Here is a 14,116-nt window from a genome sequence, read left to right as displayed (position 1 = left end):
TGCATGTGGGCTGATCGGTACCGTTGGTTTGGTTTCCAGGGTTTGGGAGCGCACGAGCCATGCCTTACATCAATTGCCTTTGCCACTGTGAACCAAGTCAGACGACTACCTCTCTGTTATTCATCCCAACTTCCTACATTACTGTCTTCTTGTAGTATCAAAGGAAGATAGGTTCCTCCTAGCTATGGTACACATCCCTGCGACTCGTACCTTTCACAGGTAGTACGATCGAGATCCCCTCATGAATTGTTTCTCCCTCAGCAAGAAGCCTCTGGGTATGACTTCTTGACTCATCACGATCTATCTATTAGTTGTCTAGATTTCTCTATCGTGAATATAAACAGTCTCGAAGCCCTCTGCGCCATCATGAGCGACAGCAAAGGATGCAGAAGCAAATCCGACGACTCTGCTTATTTGGCCGAATACTATGATCTACAGGTCAAGGCAGATGTCACGACCTTGAACGCCCAAGGTGATGCCAAAGTTTATCTATCGGCCCTGAAGAGGCAGATGGAATCGTACTACCCTCTTGACCACCACGGTGAACACCTTGTCGTCCTGGACGTCGGCACAGGTACCGGACGTGTGCTGGCCAATCTCGCCACAGATGCCGTTCGGGACAGCATTCCTCTATCTAATGTCGAATTTATCGGCGTTGACAAGGAGCCTTCGATGATCCATCGTGCATTAGCTGTACAGCGGGAGACGCCGAGTATGTCGCACATCGGTCGCATTGATTGGCTTGTCGGAGGCGTCCTCCATTTGTTATCAGCAGAGCTGCTTGAAAACCACATCAATCAGGTTGATCTCCTGCTGTCCGCGTCTGGCGGCGTCAGTCTTCTTTTCAGGGCTGGTGAGCTCGTGAGATTTTTCGCTCAGGCTGCTGCGCTACTTCGGCCGCGATCAGGACGTTTCTATCTATCTGTAAAGAAAGATCTACTATCAACGAAATCTACCACAAAGCCAATGAACGAAAATACGACAGATACGGGGTCGTGCGAGCGACATGAATTCCCGAGTGAGCTCCATGAGGGTATTATCTACAGGCAACTGCCGATTGAATGTCCAGTCTTAGACGGTATTATTAAGAGGACTCTCTACCAGTTGCAGGTGATCAAGCGGACTGATGCCGGCCGTGAAGAGATTGTAGAAGAAAGCCATATCGAATGCGTGCAAAGGATTTGGAAAGAGTCGGAGCTCTTAGAGTGCTTTAAGGAGGCGGGGCTGGAGTGTGTCGGAATCATCCATGCTTCACATGAGACATACTATGTTTTGAAGCAGACGGAATGACTACAATTTACCTTCAAACTTTGAAAAGCTTTTGTCTCCTATTTGCCTTTATTTCCTTCACAGCACCGTGTGCTCCTTCCTCTCCTTTTTCTCTCATGGGCATTTTAAGACCCGACTTCAACACCTCACCGATCACCGACTTATCTGGTCTCATTAGCTTCGTTGATTGTATTGGCACAGTCTCAATTGAGGTACTTCTTTCACTTGTTTGATACCGAGAATGCTATGTGTTGCGAATGAGCCCTTCGAGCGACTGATTTGCAGGGCTGTGTGGGAGCCTTGGATTCTCAACAAAGGAAAAAAGGGGTTATGCCTATGGTCAGATATGGGGAGAATTAAGTATAAGGTATAGTGTTCATTGCCAGGTAACGGACAGCCAAAAAGACATATACTTTTTACTACTTATATCGAAATGCTGTTCATGGAGCATGCTATAGTCACAATATATATTTTTGAGCAATCCAGCAGGGAGGTCCGTGTTCGACAGCGCGGATAGTAGCAACGCTCAGAAACGCATCTAGAGATGGGCATAGGCTCCAACCAAAGGAAGTACCGAGAATACATGAAAATTATGGACATCTATGAGCCGCATCGTGTGAAATGTGGTCAACCACGTCGAGATAAAAGGCAAGGATCCGGTGAGGACGGTAGCTCTAAATTAGGCTCAAGTAACATAATTCGGCAGTTGGAATTCAACAAATGGTCCCATAGCTCAGTCGGTTAGAGCGCTGTGCTAATAACGCAGATGTCGAGAGTTCGAGCCTCTCTGGGATCATTTCTTTCCGCATCATTGGTCTAGTGGTAGAATTCATCGTTGCCATCGATGAGGCCCGTGTTCGATTCACGGATGATGCACAACTTTCGCTCCTATGGCTCAGTTGGTAGAGCGCATGACTAGTAATCATGAGGTCCGCGGTTCAAATCCGCGTGGGAGCAGTAGTTCTTTTTTTGCTTTTTGATCTCCAAAATCTGTCTGGCTCTGAAATCCTGTGGTATGGGCGCGTTCCTTCAGCGTACTGTACTACTAGTCTTTCGTCTGAAGCCCCTTCCTAACAAGCACCGCAGTAAATCATACATATCCCTATAATCCAATCACTTTTTGTGGAACCAGTTCTACTCATTAAAATGAACTTCATACAATCATTTCGTGGCATCTATCCAAAATCATTTCACTTCACGTAACATAAACCCATAGCCTTTGCTCGCCCAGTCTACTCCACCTCCAAGCGCATCTTCACGGAGCATTCAATCTCGCAACTCTCTGGCACAAAGCTCAAGGCCTGTTCACCGCCGGACTCAGCAAAGGCAGGTGCCCTCCGAGCAGAAGCAAACATCATTGGGGAAGCGTGTCCCTGAGAATCGTCGATTTCAACGGGTCGCAGATTAGTCATGTTCAGCGCACCGGCGTAATCCTTAGCCTTGGCGAGCGCGTCCCAGACCGCGAGCTTCCTGCATTCCTGACCCAGCTGCTGCTTTGTATCATCCGTCAACTGCCAGTCGACGTCCCGCACCGAAACCAGTGCGTCCTTTGCCACGTCCGACACGAACTCGCCCAGTTTGCTGAAGTCCCGGAACTTGACCTCGAAGTTGGTGCGGGCGGTGTAGACCCGTGCTCTGTGTTCGCGCCTGTCGTGGTCCCAGGGGAGGTAGCTACCGGTGCTGATGGAGCTCATGCTCCAGAACGTGACGTGGGCTTCGGGGGTGGGGTCGCCGGATTCTTGCTTCGGGGCGATCTCTTTAAGGAGGGATTGAAGGCGGTTGGAAGTGCGAGTCACGTCCTGGGACACGGTAGACTGGTTATCTCCTTCGCTGGAAACATCGAGATTGATAACGGCGCGTTCGGCCTGGCGGTGGAGGGTGGAGGTTCCGACGGTGTGGATTGTGAGACCCATGGTGAACGATTAGAAGGGGATGCTTTGGGAGATCGAAAGGTTTACGAGCCGAGTGCGAAGGCGTGAGAGCGTCAGTAATATTTATCAAGCAGCTGAAGCGTGGCAAGGAGCAAAACAAGTTGTTACCTAACTGCTGGGAGGCGAGCTAGGCAAACACATGTAAGATTGCGGGACATTGTGGAGCTGGTGTAAATTCTAACTTAGCAGCGTCTCTGCTTGGCGCCTGGTCGTGTTACATCGTCTTCTTCACACCAGATTGAATTCGTCGGCATTAACTGAGCTGAAGAAACTCGAGATTAAGTGGGTCAACTCGGACATATTTGGACTTTTAGCTTCGTGCGCTAAAATCACGACCATGAGATTATTGGGACACGCCCCCGAAGATCATTAATGTTCGAAGCTTGAGGAACTATTAAGCTTGCCTCGATGAAAGCTCCATAGAGTAGTTTCGCGTGATTCACGCTGTATTGTATCTGGCAGCATCGTTCTCCGTCCATAGTGACACACTCGCTGATGGGTTCCCTTCACGCGCTCAAATGGCGCCTGATGAGGAAGCTAGGGAGATCCTCTGTCCGGGAACAGGATATAGGCCGGCCCAAGCAATGAACTCCTCCCCCTACTAGGTATAAGCGTTCAAACTGGTGTGAGTAGTGTGCGAGGCGGGCGCAGAGTACCCACAGGTGGGACTATATCAGCCTCAGTGGCGAGCTCGGCTGGCCTCGGAGGAACTGGTGCAAATAGATTCGGTCGTGTTTAGTGGTTTTTCTTCGAGCAGAAAGGGGGCTCTGATGTCACACTCAGTGAAGGGGTGATAGTTGAAGCGTTATCGCGATGGGGTAGAGAGGCAATTGCGGAGGTGAAGATCGCCGCCTTTATCACATAACCATCAGAGCTGCATCCGACCCCTTCCAGGATTATTCGGACTCCTGTGTATGACCTGAGACAGCGAGACTGATTATGGTGTAACAAGTACCATATTTTCTTTTTCTCTCTCTCGTTTTTCAATCGTAGGGTTGGCAGACCACGAATTTGGGATATATGCGCCGGGTAACATCTCGGCGCTCATTCCAATCGGGAAATAGGTGTAAGACCCTGAGGAAGTCAAGAGAAATCTCCTGGCCGCAGCATCTCACCGCTTGACTTGATTCTGGAGTGGTTCGAGGAGATTAATGAGGATGAATTGGGAGAGGTTGGGCGGGAGATTTCTCAATTTATACCGTTCGTTGGATCTATCATAGACTATATTGGTTAAGTATGATCTGTTCACTGCAGGATACGAAAGTCTGCAAGGTGAAAATAACCTACTGGTATACTCATGCCCAGAGAATGTTGATCTCGCTTCTTCTTAATGGTGCGGCTCAACCAGAAACTGGCTAAGCCTGGTCTTGTTATGGTATATCCCTAGTTCTTCAGCTCATTGTGATCTGATCTAGACCGGGGTTGTTATGTGACACGTCGGTTCCGCAAACCTCTGCTTCTATGCAGATCCAGTGTTCGACGATCTGCGGTCACATATCCCATGTGTGCAAGGGGGTTGGGACAAAAGATGAGAGGACCCAATAGTTTAGTGAATCAGAACGTCATCCTCGCCCCATAATACCTTACCAAGCTCTTCTACCGGATGCCTTGACATGGTAAAGTGCATCTCGACCCAAGTTTCTCGCGAGCACCGTATTTGGCTAGAATATCAATCCAACGGCTTTCTAATGCTTTCTTGTCACAACAGATAGACAGTGGCATAGCTTTCTGATGCGGACAAGCCGCGACAAATTCGTTGGGAGCATTGGACGCAGATGTCCTTAGCATCTGGCGAGGTGTTGGTCCGTTTTTGGTCTTTCGATAGAGTCGGAATTTGCGATTCACCGCACCGAAGCATGCATGCACATACCCAGGGCGTTCTCGAGACCGCTAATGGCATTCCTCGGCAACGTTCCGCGCAAGGATTTTATCCTTCTATGAGCCAAGTGGGACTCGGCCTAAGAGGCACCGGAGCAGTTCCTCGTTCCTCAGTTGACTTTCAACATATCTTAAGATGGAAGGCCGTTCAAGGCTCGTAGGGCCCCTACAAAGGAGAGAGAACAGGTGCCGCACTTAGCGCACAGCTCAGTTCCAGTCCTGTCTTGGAATTATAGTGTTCAAATCCCGGAGGATGCGGATTTCTTGGCATTGCTGAAGACCGGAAATGTCCGCGATTCATTGAAAAGCTGCCAAAAACTGGAAGCACAAAAGTACCTATGTGCGTACTGTACATGCTAATCAATCATGAACTAGTATCAATAGCAGAAAGTCCTCTGCAGTAAGGTTTATCCCTAAGGCTCAGCGCAAATCTTCGACTTGTTCGGTTGACGAGAGCTTCACAATGACTATCGGAAAGCTATGGGAGAGACATATATGGCGAATGACATGATCTGTATTGATTAGACCTACAAACCAGCTGTTCGCTAGTATTTAACCATTACTCTTTCCTGCGAGTTTCGGGGATCATGATCGGGAATCCGGTATCATACGGCTGATATCACCACGGCGTCTTGCGATGAAAGTGGGCCGCTAATGGGCCTCAACGGCGAGCGAACTACTCCGTCCTAGACATTTTAGTGGTATGACCAGCCCTAATGCATTCGTGTATGCACCCAACGTGGATGCAACTGACTTTCTTGATTTCTAAGCTGGTTGCAGAGCTCCTCGTATCTACTAAGTTCATAGGATTGACGACTACTCCACGGTATCTTCGGTAGTTAATGAGCACTGTCGATCTTCATATGAAGTGTCCGCCAGCTGAGCAACATGCCACCGGTCCGAGCGTAAAGAAACCAAAAAAGCAAAAAGGACAAAGTGTTAATGCAAAGTGACACCCTTCAACTAGACTGCCTAGTCTTCTGGACCTACCTTCTGGCTTGCCGAATTTGCTTTGTTGGACTAAACATACCGGCTCTGATTCCAATTGGGTTGCCTTGTAAAATGGAGTGCAGCCGATGTGTCGGCCTCGCATGAACTGCTAAGCTTGAAGCCCAGCGTATCCGCTGTTGCCGTTATGTGCACCTTTTCTTCTTTTTTCTCTTGGCGATTTTTTTGTGGTATTCTTGTTACCCACCTTGCTGTAGCAAAAAACGGGTGTCCCACATAACTGCACATCAGCCATGTCTTTAAAAACATCCCTCAGATCAACCAATACAGCGTTATCCCTCTAATAAACACACTCCATTCACAGCCAGTTCGCCAAGTTGGAAGACACAGCTGCTCTGAAAGAAAACGGATAATTCTCGTTAGCGAACTGGAAATAAATAAAGTTTTTTTTTGCTAGTAGATGGAGTCTCGACCTTTAGCCTGCATGACCTGTAAAATCCAGCAGAATAATCGACTGATGTGCGCACTGGTACTGGAGGTACCCACGTGAGGGCTACAAGACCTACGTGGTGTAGGATCTACAACCACAGAGACCGCCGGCCACTATCCTCACTATCAACAGACTACTACCGGACTTCCTGTCCGAACGCTTTGACATCCATTTTTAAGTTACGCCATTTATGGAGACGGATGTCGTGGTACGTGGAACAATTCCTTGGCCGTTTTGGCCAAAGCTCGAATCTTCGATCAAGGGTCACTCATGAGTCATGATGGGTTGAAGACGAAGGTTGCAACAGTGAAAGCTAGACTCAATTATTATGCTGGGCACAATGCATGTTTACGCCATAATATTGGATGAGATCCGGATGGACTGCACAGACAACTCGACAAATTAGCCGGCAAAATTCAGCCACACAACCGCGTACGGCATAGGCCAGGAGATTGTCACTCTTCATTACTGAATTGGCAGTCGCCGAGAAACGTCCGGTGGATAATTCCCATGGATATGATAGGTGGCCGTGTCGTCCGTGTTCTCACTACTGTGGTGGGTCTACTAGTGAGAGACTCGGCACTATCAACTGATCGTACCAATCGTCTGGTACTGCAGGATGCGGGTCTCCCCCCAATTTCCAAGGCATACTCACAAGAAACTTTGACGAGATGGCAAGACCTCCGAAACTAAACGCAACCCGGTGAAAGTCATTGCGCATCCATAGCCGAAAACGTACAATCCGTCTGCTTCTCCGCTTATCGACCCTGTGCAGGATGCCACAGCCAAGACCCACAATAGGGGCCTGTCATATTTGAGACAATGGCTTTCTTTTTTTTTTTTCTGCAGAATTCCTGGACCAGACTGCCGGGTCCATGGCTACCAAACGCGCGGAGTAGAGATTCCCAGGCCTCTGGCTTTGAACAACATCGAACCCCTGCACCATGGCATTCATCCAGGATCTGGTGTCGGTTATTCAACCTTCAATCGAGTCGCCCTTGGCTATCTGCGTGACAACGGCAGTGGCTGCCGTGCTGTACGTTCTGGTGTTGGGGGTGTATCGCATTACATTGCATCCGTTGGCAAAATTCCCAGGCCCTAAACTCGCTGCTTTTACTCAATGGTACGAGACTTACTATGAGTTCTTCAAGTCTCCAGGTGGACAGTACTTGTTCCACTATCGGAAATTGCATGAGAAGTATGGTAAGTTCGACTCGGGTCTTTAATCCCTGTCGCGTAGGGTATGTAGCGGGGGAAGGGCGTACATTAATTTCATGCCACAGGCCCAATTATCCGCTTAAGCCCATTCGAAATCCATATCCAGGACTCCTCTTTCTTTGAGGAGATGTACTCGCAGACATTACCGTGGGATAAACCGAAAGAACTTGAACACCGCTTCAACAACGCCAATGGCTTATTCCCGACACACAATCATGAGGTTCACCGTCATCGTCGCGCAGCCCTTAATCCGTATTTTTCCAAACGCGCAATCAACAATGCGTCCCCGATGATGCAGGAGCAGATCACGAAACTCTGCGACCGATTACGACGGGAGTACCAAGGGACTGGGAAGATCTTTCGCCTTGACTGGATGATGGGATGCATTGCGTCGGACATCATTGTCCGATATTGCCTTGATCGCGGCTATGATTTCTTGGAGGCGCCGGATTTCAAATCGCCTTTCATTCAAGCCTTGTTTGACTTGCTGGATGGGGTTCATATGGTTACGCAGTTTCCATGGGTTGCCACCATCTTCAATTCGCTCCCACAGGGTCTGGTGGAGGCTCTGCAACCGGGCCTGAAGTCGGTGAACAATTACAATCAGGTATTTTACAAATAAGCGCCGTCATTCCGTTTGACCGGATGGACAGCAAAGGATAAGTGAGAGTGTTGCTAACATGAAATCAGGAAATGGCCGATCAGGTTGCGGACATTCTCTCCAAGAGGGAGAAACGGAATGGCTCCGAGCAGACGAATGTTTTCAATGCATTGCTCGACTCCGATCTGCCGCCGGAAGAGCTCAGTTTGACCCGCCTACAACAGGAGGCTATCACAGTTATCGGAGCAGGCTTTGATACAACAAGATATGCGCTGTCCGTGGCCAGCTTCCACATCATAAACACACCAAGCATCTACCAGCGCCTTCGAGAGGAACTCCAAGCCGCGATACCAGATCCCAACAATATGCTATCGTTAACGGACCTGGAACAGCTTCCTTACTTAACCGCCTGTATTCAGGAATGTGCGTAGCTCCCCCACACTAGTCGCATGCGACTTGAACTAACCATCTCATCTATCAGGCGTCCGAATGTCCTATGGTACAAGCCAGCGTGCGTTCCGCATTTCTGACCACATCACCCTCACCTACAAGAACTACGTGATTCCTCCTGGAACAGTGGTCAGTATGGACAACTACTCCGTCGCCCATGACGAAGAAATATTCCCCGAATCGTTCACATTCAAGCCCGAGCGCTGGCTTGGGGACCCCCTCGCCCCCGATGGAAAGAAGCTGTCGCGCTACCTTGTATCCTTCGGTAAAGGTACTCGGTCCTGCCTCGGGGTCAACTTGGCCTATGCAGAGATGTACCTCACCCTCGCGAATGTCTTCCGGAACTTCGACTTCGAGCTGTTTGAGACAGACCGGTCCTCGGTGGATTGTTACCGCGATATGTTCTTACCGCATGTGAAGCCAGGCTCGCAGGGCGTGCGCGTGAAGATCAACTAGATTAGTGATGCGTTAGTTCTTCGATTTAGCATTTGTACATGATTTTACATAATTTGTGATGAATAAGATAATACCATTCTACGATCTACATAGTGGGCAAGGTCTGTAATGACCCGATCGGCAAAGCATATCCACCTGGTACCATGGATGTACTCACGGCCATTAAGATTCATAGCTCCATGGGAACTCCCGCCTCGCGTGCTGTGGCTTCCTCTTTCCATGACATCACCAGTCGAGTGCCACTGGCGCTCAGTATGCTTGCCACTAGTCCATAACCCTGTGATTGGTCTGTACAAACATACGTGCCCGGCAGCGTATATCTATATGGAAAACATCGGAGATCGAAGCATCATACACTTATTTGACCTAATCTCCACCAGCCTCATTGGGCTTGGAAATGTTCCACGTCGGATATCTAACTGTCATAGCTTAGAGCTGATGGAGTACTTCCACAAGCGCGTCGCCACATACGCTCAACAGGTGTTCTGGATAGCTCGGTGGACTGCAGACATCATAAACGTCATGCAAGACCCTCAATTCTGGAACTCTCGGACCAGGACCGAAACTGTCTAGTCGCTGCTATGCCGATTGACAAGAATTCATCTTTACTGAGTATTCTAAACACCCATCATAAGGCCAAGTGACATAGGAAGCGGCTAATGACTCCCTATCTGAATAGAATACGGCATTAACCTGCTCAGGGCCAATCGCTTTGCATGATCAAAATTGCTATCATCCTCTCACAAAGTCTGGCTATGAGACCTTGCTGACAATGCTTCATTGGGGCTTGCAGTGATCATGTGAACAACGACCTTACCAGTTTTGCAGATGCAAGGCAGCCAGGTAGTTTGTGCGATTACTGTTGATTAGAGCTGACTTTTGAGTCTCATAGCCTGGGATATCGGCCCTTCATAATAAATCCAAAATACCGCTTTGCGTTCCAGAAAATAAATGAGGAATGATTTCGAATTATCGTTGGTACGGGAGAACAACCTGTGGCCAAAGTATGGCTGGCTGACGCACACTGCATATGACATAGCCAACGCCACAGGTCTGCTTTGGGCATTATTTCCCACAACCCAAGACTACAAGAGTGATTGAGCAATCATCAGGTCAATATACACCTTCAGCCGCACCTGTTTAGGCCGGACCTTGCTATGGTAGACCGAGGAGTTACACTGCAGTTCACTATGCCGGACGAGGAACGTAAGCTGATGGACGGATAATATTTACTATTGCCCCTTGGCCTTGTATCTGCGCTTATACAGAGGGTCTTGATTTTCTTTTGAGCTGACGCATAAGTTGAACAAGATCCGGGGAACTAAGCTAACTGTTATGGTTTGGATTGCCCTTTTAGCATCTACCATGCTTATAATTGTGATAGTGGCTTACATATCCCCGCTTTCTGCAAGGTTCTTAAAAAAGTAGCGATGTAGCTGTGGGCAACGTAAGCGACAGGGTTACATCCATATTCTGTATAGAACGCTGCGTACTGTGGTAGCTGAGACTGAAAGAGCTTGACGTCAAGCCGCATTTCGCTTTTCACATTGTAATGAATTAGAGGCAATTATAGGTCTAGTCGTAAGTCCTATTAGCTTATTTTTTGTATGTTTGGAGATAGAGGAAGAAAGACTGCAATGCTGTACTTCTGGTCTGTCATAGTTACATAAATCTAGACCCATCCCTTGCCTTATGTTGTAGTGTCGAGTATGCACTCCGCACTTCATACCTCCCAATGTTGCTGTCGCTATACGAGAAACAACCATACGGGGTAATAGAGAGGTAGTCTTAGGTTGTGATTGGAGCATCAGCATGCGTATTGCAGATGGAAAGCCTTTTGATTGTACAGTTCATGTAGTACAAACCACCATAGTCGAGCCAATGCCTGTGTTGCTCAGCCAATGACAATCGTCTTCCTCTAAGTCAGCTACACGAGATGCATATGCGAAAGCCATAGTTCATGGGGAACTGAAGAGGAAGAAAAAGCAAAAGACCATGGATATTTCGGCAAACCGGCTCATGGGTGAATAGCCTGGCACTTGAGGAGCCCTGAAAAGGTATAAATAGGCGCAGTTGTCCCTCGGCCAAAGAACATCTCAACCCATCAAAGAAACATCTTCTTCCTCCAGCACAGATTACGACGTTTCTATATCCAAAAGATCAACACACACAAACATGCACTTCAAGACTCTTCTTCTAGTCAGCCTGGCCTCATTGGCCGTCTCGCACCCTTCTGCGAACCCAGACGAAGCGGCTATTGCCAACAATTGCGGCTGGCCCAACGGAAACTGCTATGACAACGACTGCCATGGGGAGCTTAGCGCGAACCGTATAACCTGCACTTCGGTAAGTCCAACTCCGCCTTGGGGTCAAATTGGTATGGGACATAGCTGATGCACGTTGCACCCAGGGCCGGTACTTGGGCTGTCCATGTGGATATGGCTGTGGCAGTAACACCGGCAAGTGTAACGAGAATGGCTGCAATGGTAGCAATGGTCGCTGCACCAATAACTACCTTGGCTGCTCCTGTCTGTGATTGAGGATATATGGAGGAGGGACATATATGTCAATTGATTGTATGTGTTTCGCTTGCAACCAACTTCTGCACGCGAGTGATCTGTCGGGAAATAAGGGACATGGGTTTGGGGTAGCTGCTTACCAGCGGTGTTGATTTCATTGTTTTATCTGTTATAATTGATAGTTTTCCTATTGGAATGTTTTTATAACAAAGTGTAACCTGTAGAAGCTGGATCCGGTGTTGTCCTGCAGTTGAGTGTTGTGCGTAAGTCGGCGACGCAATTTCTGTTTGCTATTGGTAATCCCTCGGAACTGCGATTATAGTGGCTCATGATATATGAGGCCAAATATCAGATTGTCGCATATATAGGGTTAGTGTGGTGTGGTTCCAGCTTATGGACAGGTACCGAAGATGCCCCATGGGCCAGAAGTGGGCCCTCAGGTACCATTCAGTAGTTACTGCCAGTCTTCGTTTAGTGGCAAAAGCAGGAGATTTATCCAAGGTTTACCTAATATCAAACTAATCCTAGTTCATTCCCGGTCTTCGCCGGCGCCAATAACAAGGTAGGGTTTGAAATCGTAAAACGTCGCTAAAGGGGCCTAGATTGAATAGATCCCCAAATTTATCCCCCAAAGCCCTCTTCTAACCCGAAAAGAGATTAGACAAGCTTTGAGTTTTCTTTTGCCCCTGGCCCTGAATTCGAGGACAGTTCGACCCTACCTCTCGACTACTTAAACCGCCGAATTACTCGGATCCCCTTCCCAGTCGCACTTTGACCACCGAGAAAATAACCACCTATCACCTAAACCACCATGACCGTGAAATTGTTTATGGGCCTGGCGATGGCCGGCCTCATCTCAGCGAGTAGCAGCGTAACTTCTATGTTTCTCCTTGGCTTAGACCCACAATCCTTGGAAGCTTCTATCGTTGGCAACGTCAGTACCCCACAGATTGACGATCGGGCGATCCTTTGGCCGCGCGGCTCTGTCAATGTATTGCTTGAACTAACATGCAGAGCAGGACGCCACTGCGACAACCTATAGCGTCAGTTGTGCTCCTCCGACCCCGACCGCGAGCGATGACTATGGCTATGACTGTGGCTTGGGCCCTGGTCTCACTGTCACGGATGCGTCACCGACTATCATCTACGAGCTGAACGAAAAGCCAGAATTGTGCGTTTTCTCTTTTCTACACATAATGTCCTCTGCCGAGACACCGGCTAACACGTCTCATCTCACAGCTATATGACCGTCGAGTGCTCCGTGGCCGGAACAACCTCTGCTGTTTGCACTGAAACTGCCGGCGGGCCTGAAGCCAACTTCCCGGGAACTACTATCTCAACTCTCCAGCAGAGTGAAATGGCCTTTGTCCCGGTAACGATCACCGCTGGGTCTGTTACCAGTGTGGCGGTGACCGCTTCGGCCACCACCACCAGCACGGCCGAGTCAGGCAGTCAGGGCACTACCTCAGCGGCCCAGACTTCTTCGAAGTCTTCTTCTTCGAAGTCTTCTTCTTCGAAGTCTTCTTCTTCTTCTTCCTCTTCGGGCTCGAGCTCCAGCTCTTCGGCCGTGAGCACCGGTGGTATGCCCCAGATTACTGGAGATGCCAGTATGCTGTTCGGAGGTGCCGTTGTGGCCTTGGCCGCTGCTGTCCTTTAAACATAGACAGTAATGCTCGGGTGATTAATCCACAGACATGCCTGGCTACTTCATTTTTCCGTCATTAATATGGTTTCATACTTCGCCTAGGGGCCATGCGATCCCCGCCTTTTTACTTTTGAGGTCTGATATGTATAGCGACATGGCCTCTCCCCAGATGTACTATATTACCTGTAATATATACGGCTTCTTTACATATGTAGTTATGTCTAATGTATACGTGACATGAAAACATTCATTATCAATGCATTCTTGATGTAGGCAGCTCAGAGAATATCTGAGTTGAGATTTGAATCTCATGCGAAGATCTAATGCTTCTGATCAGTCCAATGTCCAGGCGAATGGATGTCTTGCAAGGGAATGAGAGAAAAGTTGGTGTATAGAAAAAGAGAAAGAAATGGTCCAATGGTATCTGCTGCTGACGTTCTACAACTCTTCTTTATTTTTTGTCTTTGCAACTATGATAGTTAGAATTCGGTATACTGATGTTGGAGGATCACGTATGGATCAATGCAGTGCATACGTATAGGATCGTTCAATGCGACAATTTGTTGATTATCTACGGGCGGAGGATGGATTAAATAAAAGTACATATGTCCATAGTCATATCTAACCGGTGAACAATCCCATTATATAAAGTGGCTTTAGGGTTAAGATATGTTTTGGGGTCGATAGCCCCATAGCATTTCCCAATTAGGA

The 14,116-nt window shown here is 48.4% G+C and overlaps 5 protein-coding genes and 3 non-coding genes across 8 annotated transcripts; 7 read left to right on the top strand and 1 right to left on the bottom strand.

The window, feature by feature from the left end:
• The first annotated feature begins 144 nt into the window (after positions 1-144).
• On the top strand, positions 145-1,942 carry BDV37DRAFT_250843 (class I SAM-dependent methyltransferase). Its single transcript, XM_032082222.1, has one exon. It carries the CDS (start codon positions 367-369, stop codon positions 1,288-1,290), a length of 924 nt encoding a protein of 307 aa, XP_031940490.1. The 5' UTR covers positions 145-366; the 3' UTR covers positions 1,291-1,942.
• A 49-nt stretch (positions 1,943-1,991) lies between these two features.
• Positions 1,992-2,065, top strand: BDV37DRAFT_t133. The gene has a single exon. It is a non-coding gene; the product is annotated as a tRNA-Ile (tRNA).
• Positions 2,066-2,074: 9 nt separating this feature from the next.
• BDV37DRAFT_t134 lies at positions 2,075-2,145 on the top strand. The gene has a single exon. It is a non-coding gene; the product is annotated as a tRNA-Gly (tRNA).
• An 8-nt stretch (positions 2,146-2,153) lies between these two features.
• On the top strand, positions 2,154-2,226 carry BDV37DRAFT_t135. Its single transcript has one exon. It is a non-coding gene; the product is annotated as a tRNA-Thr (tRNA).
• A 275-nt stretch (positions 2,227-2,501) lies between these two features.
• BDV37DRAFT_283967 (SIMPL domain-containing protein) lies at positions 2,502-3,182 on the bottom strand (the record flags this gene model as incomplete). The annotated part of the gene is made up of 1 exon (XM_032087405.1): positions 2,502-3,182. The coding sequence occupies one exon, from the start codon at positions 3,180-3,182 to the stop codon at positions 2,502-2,504; it is 681 nt and encodes a 226-aa protein (XP_031940489.1).
• Positions 3,183-7,460: 4,278 nt separating this feature from the next.
• Positions 7,461-9,241, top strand: BDV37DRAFT_294769 (cytochrome P450; the record flags this gene model as incomplete). Its single annotated transcript, XM_032089708.1, has 4 exons — positions 7,461-7,719; positions 7,800-8,341; positions 8,425-8,758; positions 8,817-9,241. The coding sequence occupies 4 exons, from the start codon at positions 7,461-7,463 to the stop codon at positions 9,239-9,241; spliced, it is 1,560 nt and encodes a 519-aa protein (XP_031940488.1).
• A 2,175-nt stretch (positions 9,242-11,416) lies between these two features.
• BDV37DRAFT_283965 (uncharacterized protein) lies at positions 11,417-11,777 on the top strand (the record flags this gene model as incomplete). The annotated part of the gene is made up of 2 exons (XM_032087404.1): positions 11,417-11,587; positions 11,652-11,777. The coding sequence occupies 2 exons, from the start codon at positions 11,417-11,419 to the stop codon at positions 11,775-11,777; spliced, it is 297 nt and encodes a 98-aa protein (XP_031940487.1).
• Positions 11,778-12,506: 729 nt separating this feature from the next.
• On the top strand, positions 12,507-13,727 carry BDV37DRAFT_250835 (uncharacterized protein). Its single transcript, XM_032082221.1, has 3 exons — positions 12,507-12,694; positions 12,780-12,931; positions 13,000-13,727. The coding sequence occupies exons 1-3, from the start codon at positions 12,572-12,574 to the stop codon at positions 13,415-13,417; spliced, it is 693 nt and encodes a 230-aa protein (XP_031940486.1). The 5' UTR covers positions 12,507-12,571; the 3' UTR covers positions 13,418-13,727.
• Positions 13,728-14,116: the final 389 nt, after the last annotated feature.

The sequence above is a fragment of the Aspergillus pseudonomiae genome (assembly GCF_009193645.1).
Source record: "Aspergillus pseudonomiae strain CBS 119388 unplaced genomic scaffold BDV37scaffold_42, whole genome shotgun sequence".
Lineage (NCBI taxonomy): Eukaryota > Fungi > Ascomycota > Eurotiomycetes > Eurotiales > Aspergillaceae > Aspergillus > Aspergillus pseudonomiae.
The sequence above is the reverse complement of the archived record's forward strand: the minus strand, read 5'-3'. Positions and strand labels throughout refer to the sequence as shown.